Here is a 17936-nt window from a genome sequence, read left to right on the forward strand (position 1 = left end):
ACTAAAGATCAAAGTAAATAGAGATGTTTTGGAGGAATTTTGGAAGTTTTTGTAACCAAATAAAAGAAGTTTCTCCTAGGATTCGATGGAATTATTGCATTTGATACATCCATCGATGGTATTCGAGAGGACGGAAGCAGAAAGAAATCTGGCAGCTTTCGGTATCTTCTTAGGAACGATAGAATTACGTTTCAAAGTAGCCAGACTCTTGTGGAAGGGTATGCGAACATTTTCGTTCTTTGAGACATCGATGGTTTCGGGAACAGGAATACTGGAATCATTTCTTGAATTTTGATGAATTTTTTCCATTATGTATCTTCAAACCAAAAGAATTCTTAAAAGATTTGCAACAGGAATCACAAAAAGATGTTGACAGTGACATTGACATAATGTCATTGTTCACACCTTTTGAATCTTATGTTTCTCAAATCGTAAATTACTTTGTGTAAAATTACAAATACAATAACACCTCAATCATAATTTTAGATGAAGGCGAACTGAAATTATGCGAAATATAACTTGTGAACTAGTAATAACTAAAATAATCAAATGGACCTAATAAAACGGAATGTTGGAAAATGACTAGGGTCATTAAAATGTTACTATAATTTTTTCAATTCCTAGTTCCATTTTCAGAGTTTTTTTTTACGATTTGAGAAAGATACAGGTATTTTTATTAACTCCAGAAATATTATTAAGAAAATAAACACTTCCTTTGTGTGACTTCGTAACATAAAACATTTTAATAATTATAATAAATATCCCAATTTTTTAAGTAGGTATGAATTCCACTTTGGAAAACATGGACTTCTTTATAAGTTCGATTAACTATAATACACTATCATGTATGGTTGATACCAGAAGGTGAGTGAATTACTTTGAAATTTTTAAATTATTAACAATCATCATTACTGTAATAATTCTTCACAAACAAATTGAAAAAAAAAAGACCAAGGTGATTCACAAAATCATTCATTATTGATATTCGAGGATTGAATCTTCTGTCTATGCCACAGATATCGTTCTCATAAGGGGATATGTCTAATTACCTTCCTCAAAGTTATCATAAAAATTTATGAACCATCTTTGTTTGGATTTTTTTTCAATTTTCAAATATATAATAGAGAAAAACTATTTACCTATCACTTGCTAATAGTCCCTCGAATTTCAAGCCGCTCTGATCCTGAAGCTTCTCCTTGGAAATCTCCTCGAAGTGGAACTTTTTGTCTCGAGTCTTCCTCCCATCTTGACAAACTTCCGGAACTCTGTCAGTCATATCCCAGTTGGAAGAAATCGTATTGGAATTGGAAGCATCGTCATCGTAACTATCTCCCAAAGGTGTCGGGATTCTAGAGTTGTCATCGGAGTCATCAATAATATCATATTGCGGCTTTTGCACCAAACTTTTCTTTTCCAGCCACTCGGGCTCGTCGACCTGCCTGAGACCCCCCGTACTCATAACTTTATTCTGCAATCGTTTATTGGAATAGCTGCTGGACACCTCCGAGCCGCTTTTCAGCAAACTGCAGCATTCCAGAAACAACTCTTCATCTCTATTAAGTGTCTTCCTCAATTTCTGATCTTCGTAGTTACGTAAGTTAGCGCTATCCTCGGAAATTTCCTCATACTGAACAGGCTTGATGAAGCTACCGTCATCAGCAAGCGGTTTAGGCAAGTCATTTCTGGTAGCTTCATCTTCCAGCTTGGAGCCCACATCAGAGGGGCTTTGCCTTCCGGAGAGACTATCAGACGAGATAGAGATATCATCAATGTAGTTATTGGTGGCTTGGTGTTCGATTATGCCCTCCAACAGGCTTATCTGCTTTTCTAGAATCAGAGTTTTGGACTCGAAGGAATCCGATACAGCACGATCGCTCGGCAAGGCACTTTCAGAGTCGAAACTCTTACGCTCGCCCAAGCTTTTATACCTTTTCACCTCAGCCTGGAGTTCGTTGGTATCCTGCAGAATGTCAGAAAACATGTGTTCTTCTTTCTCCAGCGATACCGGTTTATTAAGGACGTCGTTGATAATGTCAGCGAGTTTCAGACTATGGTTGTTAGAGAACGAAGACTGTACTGTTAAAGAATGACTTTCAGCTTCAACGACGCACCCAGCGTCTTGTAGCGATTCCGCTGGTATCTCCTCTGCCTCTGCGGTTTCAATCAGTCCTGTTACTTCATCAGTCTTAGATTTTTCTGCTTCTCTCGCCTCAAGTTCGGACAATTTTTGAATGTGGGTCAGCGTACGCTTGTGCTTGATCAAATTTTCTATCCTGATGAAGGACTTGTTGCAAATCTGGCAGTAGTTTTCTGACCTGTCACTTCTCAGAACTTTGACACCGCTGTCCCTGCTGGAGTCTTGTAAGTCAGGAGTAGGGAGCAGGAAAGACGAGTTTGATATTGAAGAAACGGTATCGTCAACTGGTGGTTTGGCACAGACCGAATTTCTTTTTGTAGACGGTTCGTCTACTGCCTTCTCGCTATCCTCCGGGCTTTCTGTGAATTCGTAAACTTTCTCGATGTCTACCTTGCTTTTGACTTCCGTGCTTTGACCCAAAACAACGGATTTTTTCAAGGCGCCGTTAAAGACGCTATCAAAGTTATCGTCGTTCAAGTCTCTAGACGTATCCTCTAGGTTATTCAGAAAAGAGTTCTGTTGTTTTGGTACGTAAATGCTATCAGTCGATGCTTTCAACAAATCGAATAACTCCTCGCTGTTCAATTTTTTCACGGGCTCTTTTGCCTTTTTTGATACCTTACTTTCGGATGGGACAATCTTCTTCGTTTTCTTTTTCCCTTCTATTTCGTCGAGAATCGGATCTACGAGATCGTTTTCGTTGTAGGAGGCGACTTTCTTAGAGCCCCTTCTACTTCTCCTGCGTTCTTGGTTGTCTTCCATAGCAGCGGGATCAGGATGAGAATTTACAATGTCAAGAGAAACATCAACAGATTCTTTGTCCTCCACTTTTTCATCGTTTTCAGCGCTCAGTTCACGTTCGATGCTGTTCTCCAATTCCTCTAAACCGTGCAGCTCCGCAACAAGTTCTGCCAGAATGGGAGATTCGCCGTCTATTGCCCCGCGAGAAAAATTCAAGCCTTCGATCAACGGCGAAGGTTTCAGAGACTTCTTTTGTTTTTTACTGGAACTTTTTTTCGACACACTGTCAACCATCTCGTTTACTGCACTTTGCATAGCTTTCGAATTTGAATGTCGTTCGCTCTCAGTCAAATCTGCCACGGCGTCGTCGTGAATATGTTCGAGAGCTTTGATTTTGGCACTACGCATGGATTTTCTTCTCCCAAAATTCTTAGATTCGGTTTCACTTTCTTTGATTTCCCCAAAGCTGGTTTCCTGTTTCTCTTCCGGCACAAGTTCTTCAGAAAGTTTGGCTTTCTTTTTTGTGACGGTCTTCGTAAGCGGTTCATCTAAAACACGAAACTCATCATCCTTGCTTCTAGGAAACCTCCCAGGCAACTCTATTGGTTTCTCCAATTCGAAGTCTTCTGTCTCAGAAAAGGCATATATACGATCTATATCTACTTCTTTAGTGGAAAGCTCCCCAGAAATGTGATTATCAATTGTCTTATATACAGGTTCAATCAAGTCAGGTGTTTTTACAGCTTCAATTTCATCCATGTCAACATGTTTCTCTGTAACATATGAGTCGCATCCAGAAATTGATTCTAATTTTTTGCTGGCGAATAACTGCGAAAATTCAGGCTGATCTGAACTTTCAATAATTAATTCATCAACCTGATCGTTGACCTCTGAGGTAGTTTTTGAGGAATCCTTCCGTAAAGATTTACTTTTCGATTTTCTTTTTCCCTTCTTTGGGGAAACCAATTCAGTCTTTTTCTCTGGTATTTTTTGTGAAATTTCAGATGTTAGTTGCTTCTCTGAAAATACAAGCTCCTCCGGAGAGTCTTGCTTTTCAAGTATGTCCAAATCTTCTTTGGAACCTTCAAAACTCTTGCTCTCTTTTTCGACTCGTGTAGCCTTAATTTCCATTTCCACTTTCTCTAGCACAGCCTCGGGAACCACCTCCGGTACAGTTTCAGAAGGAGGCCCCTCTAGTGGTATAGGCAAAGCCAAGCTCAGGCTATTCTCTATGATATTGGACGTTATCGGAATCTCATCTATTTCCATATCCATTTCCTCTACTGACACATCCAAATCGTCTACTTCTGGCTCCTTCTTTTCTGGACTGAGTCGCTTTTCTATTGGCCTTGAAAGAAATAAAGGATACGTAGTTTCATCTGCGAAGGTATTAGGGGGAGTGAAAGCTATCAGTGGAGCAGATCTCTTCTTCTTTATGACCAGTGAGAAATCTTCGAACAAGTCGTTTTGGCCTTTGTGGCCAATTTTTTTGATACTCTTAGATTTCCTCCTGGTCTTTTGAGTATTAATGATTATCTTAATAGGAGGTTCTTTAATGTCTAGCTGTTTGGACGTAACATCAGTCACGTGGTTAGGTACCTCTTTATCGATCTGAGTAACTGTACTAGGCGATATCTGGATATCTTTGGTCAAATTCTCAAGTGTTGGAGGTTGAAGACGAACTCCAACAGTCGCTCTAGATTTTGTTCTTTTTTTTCTAATTACTTTCCCGTTTCTAGATGACTTTTTCGTCTGTTTCGTGGAACTTGGTAAAATATTTGAGGTTTCTATTGTATTTTCTGGAATGTTTCCATTGAAAACTGTTTCCCCCTGTATGCTAACAGTAACCCCTGAAATTTCTTTCATTAAGCAATCCTCGTTTCTAATAGGAACTACACAGTGAGCATTTTCTGCTGAAATTTCAGTGTTGGAGATCTTGGAAATAATACAGGGATTGCGTTTCTCTGAATCTTCCATATCAAATACAGATTCATTGCCAACTTTGTTTGTATTTGACTTTCTAGCTTTGTTTTTCTTTACGTTGACCGTTGGTTCTCCATCATTTCTAGCAGAAACTTTTTCAGTTGTCGTGATAGGATTGGACGAGTCATTATTTTCCTCGATTTCTGAATAGTTCACAGCTGATTTTTTTCTGAGCGATCTGGAACCATTTTCATGTGGTAACAACGAGATCTTATCTATGGCAGATTCAGTCTCATGTGTTTCCAGATGGATATCTGGTATAGTTTTGTCATTATTTATTTCGTTTTTCTCCTTGTCATTTGTAACTGACAAGTTCATTTGATTGACACTTTTAATTGGTTCTTCCTTAGACAAAGTTAGGAAATTAATTTCAGACGGATTCGTTATTTTTACCGATCTAGACCTCTTATTAGGATTATCGATTGGTGAAAAGGCATCAGACACTGGCTGATATTGGGTTTCTTCTTTATTGATGTTATCAACAGGTATCTTAAAACTGGGAAGTTTATTCAAGGAACTGGTTCTCTTAGATGGTTTGTTATATTTGTCAGAAGGATTTACTTCAGATTTATCTGTTTCACCTGGTGTGCTACAAAAAGCTTCAGTGTCAAACTTTGTCAAAGATATGGATTTAGAGTCCAATTCGACTAGTTCTTGTGATTCCTGGACTACAGGATGCATTAGCACTTCAACATTGCCGACTAGTTTTTCTTCTGAAAACTTTTCAGGCTGCGACATAGAACTTATAGTATTTTTTACAGATCGAGAACTCCTGGTAGGTCTCTTTGTTATTGTATTCTCTAATAAAGCAGTTTCGTTACTACCTAATACTTCAATCTCAGCAGCCTCAGCTGATATGGATTCCACTCCTTTCAATGATTTTGATCGTTTTTGAGAGATTTTCCTTGTTCTCTTGTTGACAATATCAGAATTTGATTGGTTATGAACTGATTCATTTCTATCAATAAAATTCATTTCAATATCACATGGTTCTAAGCTACCAATTTCGTCTTGTTTTATTATAGATTCATTTGAACTGGGTTCACCGCTCTTTGGAAGCTTTGATCTTTTATTCAGTCTTTTTGTTTTCGAGGAGGTATTCTTGGGATTTACAGGTTGCGTAATTTCAATATCACTGTGACTTGAAATGCCTTTAAATGACTCTTCAGTGGACACAGTGCAGTTCTCTTTGAAAGATTGAGATCTCCTGAAGATTTGAGTTTTCGATTTATTCGTGATAGATTCATCAATGCATTGCTTTATGTTATCATTTGGCGAATGGATTAGATCTTTTCCATCAAAGTCGTTAGAAGAGATTTCATTAGTTTCCAGAGAATTTGTATTATTTTTAGATAGTGATTTTGTCAAAGGTTGCTCAAGAGAAGTGATTAATTTTGTACTTGTTTCTTCTTTTCCACTTTGGATAGTTCCTTCTACAATTTTATTCAAAGGGGAATTAATATTGTCGATTACTTCATTTTTCAAAGCTGCTACTTGTTCTGAATTTACTGTTATAAAATCTAAATTCATATCTGCAGGATATGGTGTTTCCTCTACCTCTGACTCTGTTGTTCTTCTGTTTCCTTTAGTTTTAGAATTTGAAATATCGGTAATATAAGTTTCATCACCTGAAGCTATTAGAGGATTTGTTTCAGATCTTGGCTTTTCTTTTGAAAAATCAATATGAGTTTCTGTTTGTTCTGTCCATTCTGCATTTATTTCAATAGAGTTTTTTGGTTCAGCCAAAGAAATTTCAAAACTGTTTTCAAGAGACCTTGATACCCGAGACTTTCCTTCTGGTTTTAAACACAAGTTGGATTCAACCATTTCTGTTTCATCAACTTTCAAATCAACTTTCTCCTTATTGCCAAATGAGTCATCTGACGGAGTTGCCAAATCATTTTTCGAAGATTTGGCCTTTCTTTTCACTTGCCGTATGACCCTAGTATCACTACTTTCTTTACTAGAATTCTGATTATTTGTGGTATTATTTTTGTTGATTATATTACGGATCCTGAGAGACCTAGGACTTCTCTTAGGAGGTGTTTTTATTTTAAATTCTACGTCAGATTCTGACAATTCTCTATCAGAGCTCTTGCACTCGCTTAAAGGTGATTCATCACTCAAGGTTTTAAGTGATCTACAGCTTCTTTTTGTGGGCGTAAGCATATCTGTTGCATCATAATTTTGCTCAACTGATTCTTTAATAGTGATTTCTGAAAGTTTCTTCTGAGATCCGGGAAGAATATCAGTAGGTGTTTTCAATAAAACCTCAACCGCAGATTCCAATTTTTCGGGTTCAAGTGTTTCAATAGGTCTGCCGGTGAGTCCAACATTGCTGGAATCTGAGGTGTGATTGGCTTTTACGTCAGTCGTTCTCTTCCGCGATATTCTGTGATCAATATCACTAGTGTCAGATACCTGAGATTCTTCCCTTTGTAGACTGATAGTGAGAGGTTCAAGTATGTCAGATTGGAATGTAATTGATGGCTCTGACGTTGGAATGAGCAACTGTGTTTCACATCTAACCAAGTCAACCACTGGTTCCCCTATAAAACTGGGTTTTGCATCTCTGAAAGCAGTAGTTTGATTTTTGATAGAAATCTCGTTGGTAGAGACAGTTTTACAGGAGTGCGACCGATTTTTTATCGCTTTCTTCGTTTTTGGACTTGATCGATTCCCATTTAGTTGTTCTACAAACTCGTCGACATGTTTAACTTTGCTGTTCTCATCTTTCTCATTATCTTCTGATTCAACATTTCCATCTCTTTTTATACATTTAGTAAAAATGTTGCTGTTTTCGTCATTTGGCAATATATTTGTAGTCACATCTGTAAAATCAGTAGTGGAATAATGCAATTTTTCAGGTCCGCTTATGTCTACTCCATCTGTAAGCTCAGATAGTGACCTATTCTTCAATGATCTGTTTTTCAATGACCTAGACCTCCTCTGAACCTTCTTTCTAGTATTAGTTACAGAGTTGTTTTCAGGAAGATCCGGAATTTTTTCACTTCCACTCACTTGTACAAGTTTACTTTGACAGATTATATCACCAACTATATTAGGAAGAGACCGAGTGTCAGTTTCCTCAAGGTTTAACAAAGGTTCCATAGTTTCATTACTATGAATTTCACCTTTTACATCGGTCTGTGATTTTATTTCTGAAAATTCTAAATTGGTCGAAGTTTCTGAAAGTATGGATTCAGATTTTTTATTCAGTTCCGAGTTGAGAGAAAGGATATCCGGGTTAGTTGTTTCCATTATATGTGAAATAGATAATAATAGTTTTGGAGTAACCTTCTTCATTCGCTTTCCAATCTTTCTCTTATTTTTTCTTATCTTCCGAGCGATGGGAGGTTCTGTAAGATCACGGATATTCGCTGAATCTATTGATCTAGCTTCAACACCAGTTTTCAACGGTAAAGGATCTTTCTCTTCTTCGATATGTTCGAGTTTGCTCTGTTCCGTTTCGGTTGAACTTTGTGACATATCCGTCACTAGTGGAATGTCTTTCGAGACTAGAATGGATAATGGCAGTGAATCGATGATTTCATCTGAATCTGGTTCATCAAGAGACGTTTTATTTGGTTTACTTCCAACAGTTCTAGATGACTTTGAGCGTCTTTTCACTTTCTTCTGCTGGTGTTGAGTATTACCTTTTAAAATATTGTTATTCTTCATAACTTCAGAGTGTGAATCCGCCAATTTTGTCTCTGCTGCTATATAATCTAATAACGTGTAATTTTCATTAATTATCATTTTGTCACCAGAATTTTTTGAACTTGACGGAAGAAGTTCATTGATTTGATCTATTTCATCTGTTGATTCAGAAACTCTTTCGTCAATATTCAATTTTAGAAGTGACTCCATATCATCCAAGTCCGTTTTCTGAATGTTTCTACAAGGAGTGGAAGCTTTAGGCATGTCAGTGCTATCGCAGTGATCAAGTGATTTGGGTGAAACTATCGATACAGATTTCCGTTTATCTGTTTTTGAGTAAGATTTCTTACTCTTTGACTTTCTAGTTTTGCCACTAACTGGTTTCTTGATCTTGAGCACTGGAGGTTTGAAAATTGTAGTCGATGTATTTATATTGGGTTCCTCTTTGAAATCTTCATCAATATTTTCTTTGCGCATAGTCTTCCCAATGTCAATGCCTGAAGTAATTGAATTTTCATGAGAGTCACTTTTTTCATTTGTAGCTTCGCGAGTCGGTGAGATTTTTTCGTTGATTTTCTCTGGTACTCGTTCAAGACTATCCCCCGGAGTAATGTTTTGAATGTCTGTGCATAAAGTTCCTGCACTTCTACATACGTCATCTTTTTCGATTAGTGGATCCTCAATCAATGGAATATTTTTGCTCATTGAATCTAAGCCCAGTTCTGGACTGCCTCTCAGAGATAATTGTGCAAATACATTTATTTTCTCACTATCTCTAGAACCACTTTCTTCGCTCCTATCAGTTTCTATACCACTGTCTTTATTCTGATCACCAAGAGAATCATTCGCTGCCTTGAATGTTCCTTGTTCCTGTATTAACAAACCAGAAACGTTTTCGGGATCAGCTTTATCAGAAACACTTTCGTTTTCATTAGCGTTTTTCTCATTAATCCTCAACAGTGATATCAATGGAATGTCATCGTCAGAGTCACTTGGATGGGACTCTACGACAGCCTTGTTTTCGAATATGCGAGGTTCATCTTCGTTACAAAGTTTCAAATCTTTCGTCGACAGTTCACTAGACGAGGCGATACTGCTAATCTTAAAGGAAGAAACCGACAGTTCAGACTGGCAGTTCATTTCCTGTATATCAAGCAAGTCATCTAAATGTGTCTCTATTACACCAGGAACTGGTTTGTTTACTGAAGAAATTGATTTCCTTTGTTTAGATAAACCCTTTCTGACTTGACCTACTTTTCTTGAAGTCCTGTTGACTCGATTAACTTGAAGGTGTCTCAAATCAACCTTTGGCGACTGAATGAAAGCCTTGTTGAGGGTTGGCTCTAATGGGTCGGCGGAAATGCTATACAGGCTATTAGCATTTTCCTCAATGAGAGGAGAATCATCTTCGGCGATGTCGCAGATTTTTGTAACATTAGATTTGTCGTCAGAGACTTCTAACTGGATTGAGGTACTGTTGCTGGCGACATGACTTTTTATTTCTTTATTTTCATCACAGACATTTTTCTGTCGACTTTGACCCTCAGTATCGGCGGGACAGAGATTTACTTTCAAGACAACAGCTTCAACCTTAGGAGGGGTTTCTTCTGCACCAACTATGCTTATTTTGGAGACTTTTTTCTTTAGTTTTCGCAAAGATCCGATTTTCCTTTCAGGTTTACTTTTCGATTCATGTATAACATACTTAGCAGTTTCTGGAGTAGGAACGTCAAAACTACCACCTGAAACTACGAAATCAATGGTATCGCTAATTGCTTCGCTTCTTCTAGCGATCTCCTCTTCCATTGCCGAAGTGGTCGATATTTTTTCTTCTCTCTTCGTAACTGAACTCAGTTTCTTTTCACTGACCAGATTTAAATCATTCACTGATCGGCTCTTTCTGATTTTATTTGTCAAGGCATCTGTATTTATATCCGGAGTGGTCGCATCTCTTTCAGCGCCACACACATTTCCTGCCACCACAAAATCTATAACGTCGTCAACGGTGGTTCTAGATCTCTCTCGAGGCTCTTCCACTTGATATCCGCTCACGACAGTCTGAATTATTTCGTCGACAGAGTTCCAGGATCTTAAAGTAGATTCTTTCGGAAGTTTATATTTAACGTTTTCTGTTGCGCTAACATTGGAATTTTTATTCTCGACCACGTCTTCTATAATCCTATCGACAGAATTCCATTTTTTAATACTTTTTGGAGGTAGAAAAGAATTGTTTGGTAACAGCAAGTTCTGCAGGGGATTACTGATTTGGACCTTGCCGAATAGGGGTGGACTTACAAACGAATTTTTCGGCTTGGTGGTGAGATCTAGCGCGGTTTCTTCAACAGTATCTTGTGTTTTGAAAGTGGGTATCCTCAAGATGCACTCAGTTTTTGGAGGGTGTGGATCATCTACCACTTTGGGAGCGATTCGTGAAGGCAGCAAGTTGAAAATGCCGACTTTGGCTATAGTTTCGGTAGTTTTTTGCTGGAGTTTATTGGTTAACATAGCTATACAGTCGTTTAAACCTCTAGCAGGTTTTCTTATCTTCCCCTTCATATTTGGAGATATCATAGGCACGATTTTGGGCTTCTCAGAAGTCTCTATGGTGATAGGTTGCGTTTTATCCGACTTCGTCAAGTCAGTTTCCGTGATTTTCGTGCAGTTTTCCGCGATGTTTTGCTTGTTATCTGGCTTCGTGTCGAAGTTCAATTCTCCTTTGGCTTGAAGGTTCTTCTCGTTATTAGATTCTAATTTAAAGATATTTTCTGGCATGATGGAGCTTTCATTTGTTTCGCTAAGGTTCATCACAATGTGGGCAGTTTCTGATATGTCAGCTGTGTTTTCTTTTGCTTCTAAGTTTGACGGTACTACAATTTTCACGGGCTGCGGCGGCAGGTTTGGTTTTTCCGGCTGACGTTCCTCTAAAAAAGTACTCTTGACGTTGGTTTCGCTCGTACCTTTCGTACGAGACATCTCCTGTCCGACTTCGGAGGCATTATCTATTTTGAGCCTCTTAACCCTATTGATGACATTTCGAAAGCTACGTTTCAGTTTGCGTTTCTTGTTGGTTTTGTCCAAGTCTTCTTTCGTAGGTTTATCGACGGCAGAAGGTTCTTTCGAGGTTTCGCTTGCAAGAGTTTCAGAGGGTGGCGACAACTTCGGGATTTTTTTCTTGCGCATACTTAGAGATCGGACCAGCTTTTCGAACGTGTCTTTGCTTTTTTTGGGAATATTCTCTACAACATTTTCTTCGAGTGCATCCTTAGACTTCCTGCTTCTGCTTTTTGTTTCTGTACCATTATTTTCGGCACCAGGAGCTATACTTTCTCGGGAGCTTTCTTGTTTTCCCGCTTTTTTACAGGGAAGAATGATTTTATATTAATATTTCCCGACAGAAGCTTTTTCATCGTCATTTTCTTTGTGTTTTTCGCCGTGCTTCTTGGCGATGTCCTTTTAGCGGTGCTTTGAACTAATTCAAGTTTATCTTTCTTGAGCTTTTTATCCTGAGAGGCAAGGGAGGCTAATTCCGAACCATCTTCGGCGTTATTTTCATTGGTCTCCTCCGTTACCAAGGATTGTCGGGTACGTCTCCGCTCGTTTAATACTTTCATTTTCCGCTTCACCGTGAGTTTAGTATTGGTATCTAAAATCCTACTTGACAGCACCCTATTCAAAGTTCTGAGCGATCTTCTACTGGAACCGCTGCTTTTCTGAGGAATCGCCACCCTAGCGGTGTTGATGGTTTTCTCCGTATTTTCTTTCATGTTGCTGCTCTTATAAATCACCTTGCCGCATTTAACTTTTTTCTGTTTTACGTTCTGTTGCATTTGGTTATTCTTTCTAGCTCTGCAAACGCCATCGTAGAGCGATATGAGTTTTCTGGTGGATCGTTTCGCAGGTAAATTTGCCAGCATCCGCTGAATTGTATCGGCTATAAAACAACACTTCTGAGAAAACTGGGAAAAAACTGATAAGGGGGTACTTACCGTCACTAGGACGCTGCCTCGGACCTTCGAATGTCTTCTTGTACTTCTTCTTCTCCGTGGAATCAGTCTTTTGTTTGTGTCGAATTCTTTGGACCAAACCTTCAAGAAAGAATATCAAAATTTGAAGAAGACTTACAGGTGACTATAGCAGAGGAAAATTCACTTTTCAACCTATGTATATCTTTATATCTAGCTTCATTGACTAACTTCCAAAGCAATGTTGGTAGGTACCAATAAATGAGACAATTTAAATTCCTTTATCTAATAATAATAGATGTTGTAATAGAGAATATGGACAGGTATGAAGTCAGTTAGATTGATAGTGCACAGAGAAAAATATTAAAAAAATATAAAACTTCCCTCTTGGAGATGGTGGAAGTGGAATGGCAGAACCAAAATCATATCTTGAAGAATGGATTTCGTACATCTCCTAATCGTGAAAACTACCGATTTCTGATAGTTTGTATTTACCAAAAAAATTCACGGAGGAAATGGATAGCAAATATTTTCATCCCTTGACGGAGTAAAGCAACCCTTGAATCTTACATGGGATTAGGGCTCAAATGATGAAAATCATCGATTATGATCAGTTTTTTAAAATTAATCGAGAACATTTTGACACCAACTTTGAACTTGATGACGTGAAGATAGTTTTTATAAAATTTCAATCAAAATTTGAAAAAAGCCATTTTTGGAGAACAAGAATAATTTTCCTTATACAATTTTGCACATCAGCAAGTGTTCACAATACTATCCTGCATCAACTTTCATTGCATTTTTTATCATTTATCTTCATCTGTTTGTTTAATTTTTCATTTTATTTGTATTATATATATATTTGACATTTCACTTATTGAATATTACTGTAGTTTTTTCCTAACACTAACTAAAACTAAAACAAACTAAAACAAACAGTTTTCTTCAAGTGTCGAGGTGTTAAAAATAACTTGGTGTTGGGAAAAAACTCCAGTAATATTCATTACTACATCAAAGATTCTAAACAGTGCATCACAATTTCACTTATTGTTAACCCATTAATGAATACATTTCATTCCAGGTCACAATTATTTGTTTGATTCACAAATTATCAATCCCACTTTTTAAAGTTTTATACCCATTAAGTACCTATTAGTTTTTGCCCATTTTTCTTTTATGTTTTACTGTTTTAAGAAACTCATCTGAATATTTCGATGTGATAATTTTTACTATTTTAGATAATTTTACCATTTCAAATCAGTTAATACAATTTTGGAAGGACTATTTCATAAACAAATGTATATTCTTCAACTCCCAGGTCATTATTTCAAATCACTATTACATTACATGGAGTTTTCAAATTTTGATAAATGAATGAGATTAAGTAAAAATAATATTATCGTAGAACTCTAAATACTTCCATTTCATATACTGTTTACTTAATGAGTGAGCAATGAGTGAGCAGAAAATAGACATGTAATAAATGAAAATTTAAGTAAGAGGTCAAAAATCATTGCAAGAGACATTTTCAAAAACCGAATTTATTGGAATTTCATGAATCACAATAGAATTGCAGGAATTTATAGGGAATTGAGTATAAGAAAATTACAGATATCAGTCGGGTATCACTCAGGAATTAGAAATATTATTTGGGGCTTTAGGAAAATTGGTGCACAACCTTTTGTTCAGCGATTTGCCCATCAGTCTGAACTTGTAATATTCACCAAATACCATTGTCAATCACTTTCAGACAAGCATTAAACAATTATGCTGTCATATTAATGGACCTACCAGTTTCCATAATAAAATTTAATTATCGATACTCGTTTGGTAGTTGAATAAAACATTGTTAACAAAATAATGAGCTGAAATAGTCACGGTTGTTGTATTATGTTATTAACCCAATTTGATGTGAATCATTATGTATATAAAGGCATATAAATGTTTTACAGTTTGTCAATAAGATTTCTGTATCTTAAAAAAATGAAGAACTTTTTGATGTTTAATTAAAGAACATTGAAAAAAAGTACTATAAATGGAGATAAATGAAATTTTCACTTTCAGAGAAAGATAACAAAAAAAGCTTCATTTTGAGGCTTATTTTTTATTATCAGCATTGAGTTCCAAATACTCAATTGTACAAAAGCAACATTCGAAAAAAACGTGCTAGCTTCACAATCAAATTTAAAAAGTAGAGCATGTTGAAAATAGAACTTGATGTCCTTTCAAACTGAAAATTTCTCGATCACTAATTCCATTCAAGATTAAAGACTTAGATCTCATCCCGTCGAGGCGGTGGAAGTGATATAGGGGCATGAAACTCATTTCTCCTAAAACAGTTTATTTTCTATTTCATAACACAGATTAATATTTTCTAGCCACTGTCCCAGAAATATCTTTCCATGTCAGTGTAAATCTTTACTGGAAAAAGTACCTAGAAACGAATATCCAGTTACAAATGGGTTTCTGAGTAATAATCTTATTTCCACTTTTTCTAATGACCTAGAGAACTCGGATTCATCATTCCTTTCATAGATTCAACCACGGAGGATTCCACATTGGATAGTTTTTCTAGATGTGCAAAGCTAATGCAGATAGAATAATTTAATAATCTTTTTCTGTACATTGAACGACATAGATTCTCTCAGATAACATATTAAATATTTATATTTTGTATAGAGCAGTTGTTACGTTTGAGGAAAAGTCTGAATTTCAAAGATATGATATTTAACTGGCAGATATTGTAAAGAATACAGTTTTACCCGCTGAATATATACATTTTCATAAATCTTCATATTCCACTTACAAAAATTTAAAAAACAAAAACAAATTTCAGTTTGGTTTTCCATTGAATCAACCTAAGTCTTTGCATACGTCTGCAACTTTCTATTTCTTTCTTTGAAATAAATTTAAAAAGGTTGAAATAGCTCACTGGAAGTGAGTGATTGAACTGAGGTAATTTCTGAGAAATATTTCCACTACTGCATTCAGATATTTACCCTTTAAAAACCAGAAGCCCTTACCTCTTTTCTTCCTTCTCGACTTAGCTCCAAAGGGTCTGTATTTGCACTTTTTCCTGGCCAGCATCCAAGTCCAATCTCCCCCGCACTCCAAAACGTGCCTGTGTAATTCCCCGAGAGCATTGCACTGCTTCCCGCACTTTGTACATGCCCGAGCTTCACTGCGCTTCCACAACTTGCACTGCACACTGTTCTCAACCTCCCCGACTTTGCCCAATGCCGGAATGCTAAGATGTCGATAGAGCTCGCTCTGGTTCCCAACAAACTCGTAGTGCTGCACCCAGACGTTCTGGTGATATAGAGTCTTGTGCTCCAAAAGGTACTTCATGTTGGGGAGCTTAGCACCACAAGCGGCGCAAATGTACATCCGGCTCCTCGCCCACTCTCCAGACAATTCCACCAGCTCGTTCTTACCCCGGACCTGGTTCGTCGGCAGCTCAAAGTTTTCCGTTTCTTGCGAGGAGCAGATCAACGTGATCTTGTCGGATTTATCGATGTCGCCGTGCTGTGACGAAGACAGCTGCAGGTTCAAATAACTTGGAATTTCCCTGAGATCTTGCTTCTTGCTCGTGGAGGGTTTTTCCTCCACGACCTCCACGTCGTTTTCTGTCGCGGCGAACACTCTGGCCAGGACCTCGTCTAGAACTTCCCGCACGTGCGTGAAGCTCTCGTGACTGATGCTATCCTCGGCATCAGAGTTCAGCTTATCCAACGCGGCCTTTTTGCTGGCCTCCTCGCGAAGGTCCTCGAACGGTCCGCGCCTGTCCAAAATTCTATTGAGTTCTTCGCGCTTCAGCTTGCTCTGGTACTCGTTGCAAGTGCTGTACTCGAAGATCTCCCTGGCGGTCTTGTTATCGTCAATTATCTTCTGCTGACGGTTCTTGATCACCAGCTGCGTCCACATGTCCAGCTTGCTGAGGTCGCGATTTTCCTTCTGTTCCATCATGCACGCCTGGTACTTGCGCCGCGTGAAATACTTGTAATGCACCTCGTCCTTCTTTGTCTGCGTCTTCTTCTTGGAGGGTTTCGCTCCGTACTCGATCTGCGATTCGAAATCTTCCCCGAACTGGGAGTTAAGAGACAGCGACGGCACTGGAGTGACCGCGTTGAGCGAGAGCTCGCAGCCGTAATTGTCCGAATTGGGGTTCTGGACTTCCTGCTGGGTCGTCGGGATTTTCTCGAAGTTTGATATCCTCGTCTCCGACTCCTCGTTCTTGAACAGTTTCCCGTCGATGTGATGCAGCAGGTTCTCCTCTATATTGCACTTGATTCGGTTGAAGAACGCCTTGTCGAACACGTCGTCGAATGTCAAGGAGCTTATCTTCAAATTGTCTATGGAATGGTCGGTTATTTTTTTCACGCGGTAAAAGTTATCGAATTCGGGATAGGGGTTCACGCAGCTCGACTTCGTCTTCTCTGTCGATTTTGTACTATGGGGTTGCTCCGGCTTGCCACCGGGCTGTTTCTTCTCCGAAGGTTTCGGCCTGCGCTTCTCCGGAATCTTCGAAAGAGCTTGTATTCGTTTGCTTTCGCGGCGCTTGAGCGCGATGCGCGAGCTCTTAATGGACATCTTCTTGCAGCGCAGCTCCTTCAGCTTCGGCGGATTCGGTTTGGGTTTCACCCGGCTTCTGGTCAGCTTCGAGGGAGTCTCCCTCACGGTGGCTTCAATCGGAGGAGCGAAGTGGAACTCGGTATTATGGTCCGCAAGAACAGCCCCGGAAGGGAATCTGTCTTCGCAGGGAATACACCCAAAGTACTTGTTGGAGTGTTCATTGACAAGGTGCTGGAAGAGATCCGTCAGTGTGTTCTCTGTCCCGTCCAGTCGGTCGCAATGAACGCATTGCGCCGCCGCGATCTGTCCTTGCTTGCGCGAACTGAGGCGACGGTTTTTCTTCGCGGAATGGACGCGCTTCACGTGCTTCTGTCGCAGATTCGAGCTGACGAACGTCCTGTCGCAGTACAAGCACAGCAGCTTCCGCGTCGGCTTGACCGGAGGTAGCACGTCCCGCACCGTCTCCATCGGCGGGCTGGACTTTTCCTCTTCGTCTATGTTGTCGTCGTCGGCGGAGATGTTTTTGAGGGGCATGTCGCTGTTGAACTCGGTCTTCGTCGGCGTCGGGCCGATGGCGTCGCTGTCAGCTGTTTGCGAGCAGCCGGTTTTACGCGATGAGGCAACGCTGGCCGTGACCGGGCTAGATGATTGCGTGCTGTCGGAGGCGGTGTGTGGCTGCGTGCAACTGGCTTTCGCATTTCGATCCCCTTGGCCGCCGTCTGAGTCGAATGGACCACTGTTTACCATGCTTCAGTGAAGGCAGTGGTGGAATGCTAGTCTCGCCTGGAAAGAAAAGGTCGTGTTAGATTCGAGATGTTTGGAAGAGGGTTGAAAAAGATCCCTTGGGAGGGATCGCGAATAATGTATGACGATAGTCCGAA

The 17936-nt window shown here is 39.0% G+C and overlaps 2 protein-coding genes across 3 annotated transcripts in view; one reads left to right on the plus strand and one right to left on the minus strand.

Moving 5' to 3' along the window:
• LOC111511973 (uncharacterized) overlaps positions 1-17936 on the plus strand; it is an 88017-nt gene that overhangs the window by 48593 nt on the left and 21488 nt on the right. The gene's annotated exons all lie outside the window — the stretch shown is intronic.
• Positions 1-17936, minus strand: part of LOC111511950 (uncharacterized) — a 54124-nt gene that overhangs the window by 17265 nt on the left and 18923 nt on the right. Inside the window, 4 exon segments of the mRNA XM_023168033.2 lie at positions 1140-11838; positions 11841-12452; positions 12508-12606; positions 15507-17838. Of these exon segments, the coding sequence (XP_023023801.2) occupies positions 1140-11838; positions 11841-12452; positions 12508-12606; positions 15507-17802 (13706 nt within the window). The 5' untranslated portion in view covers positions 17803-17838.

Source organism: Leptinotarsa decemlineata, unplaced genomic scaffold (genome assembly GCF_025532065.1).
Source record: "Leptinotarsa decemlineata unplaced genomic scaffold, Ldec_3_MD MMD2_tig00000882_RagTag_RagTag, whole genome shotgun sequence".
NCBI classification, from domain to species: domain Eukaryota; kingdom Metazoa; phylum Arthropoda; class Insecta; order Coleoptera; family Chrysomelidae; genus Leptinotarsa; species Leptinotarsa decemlineata.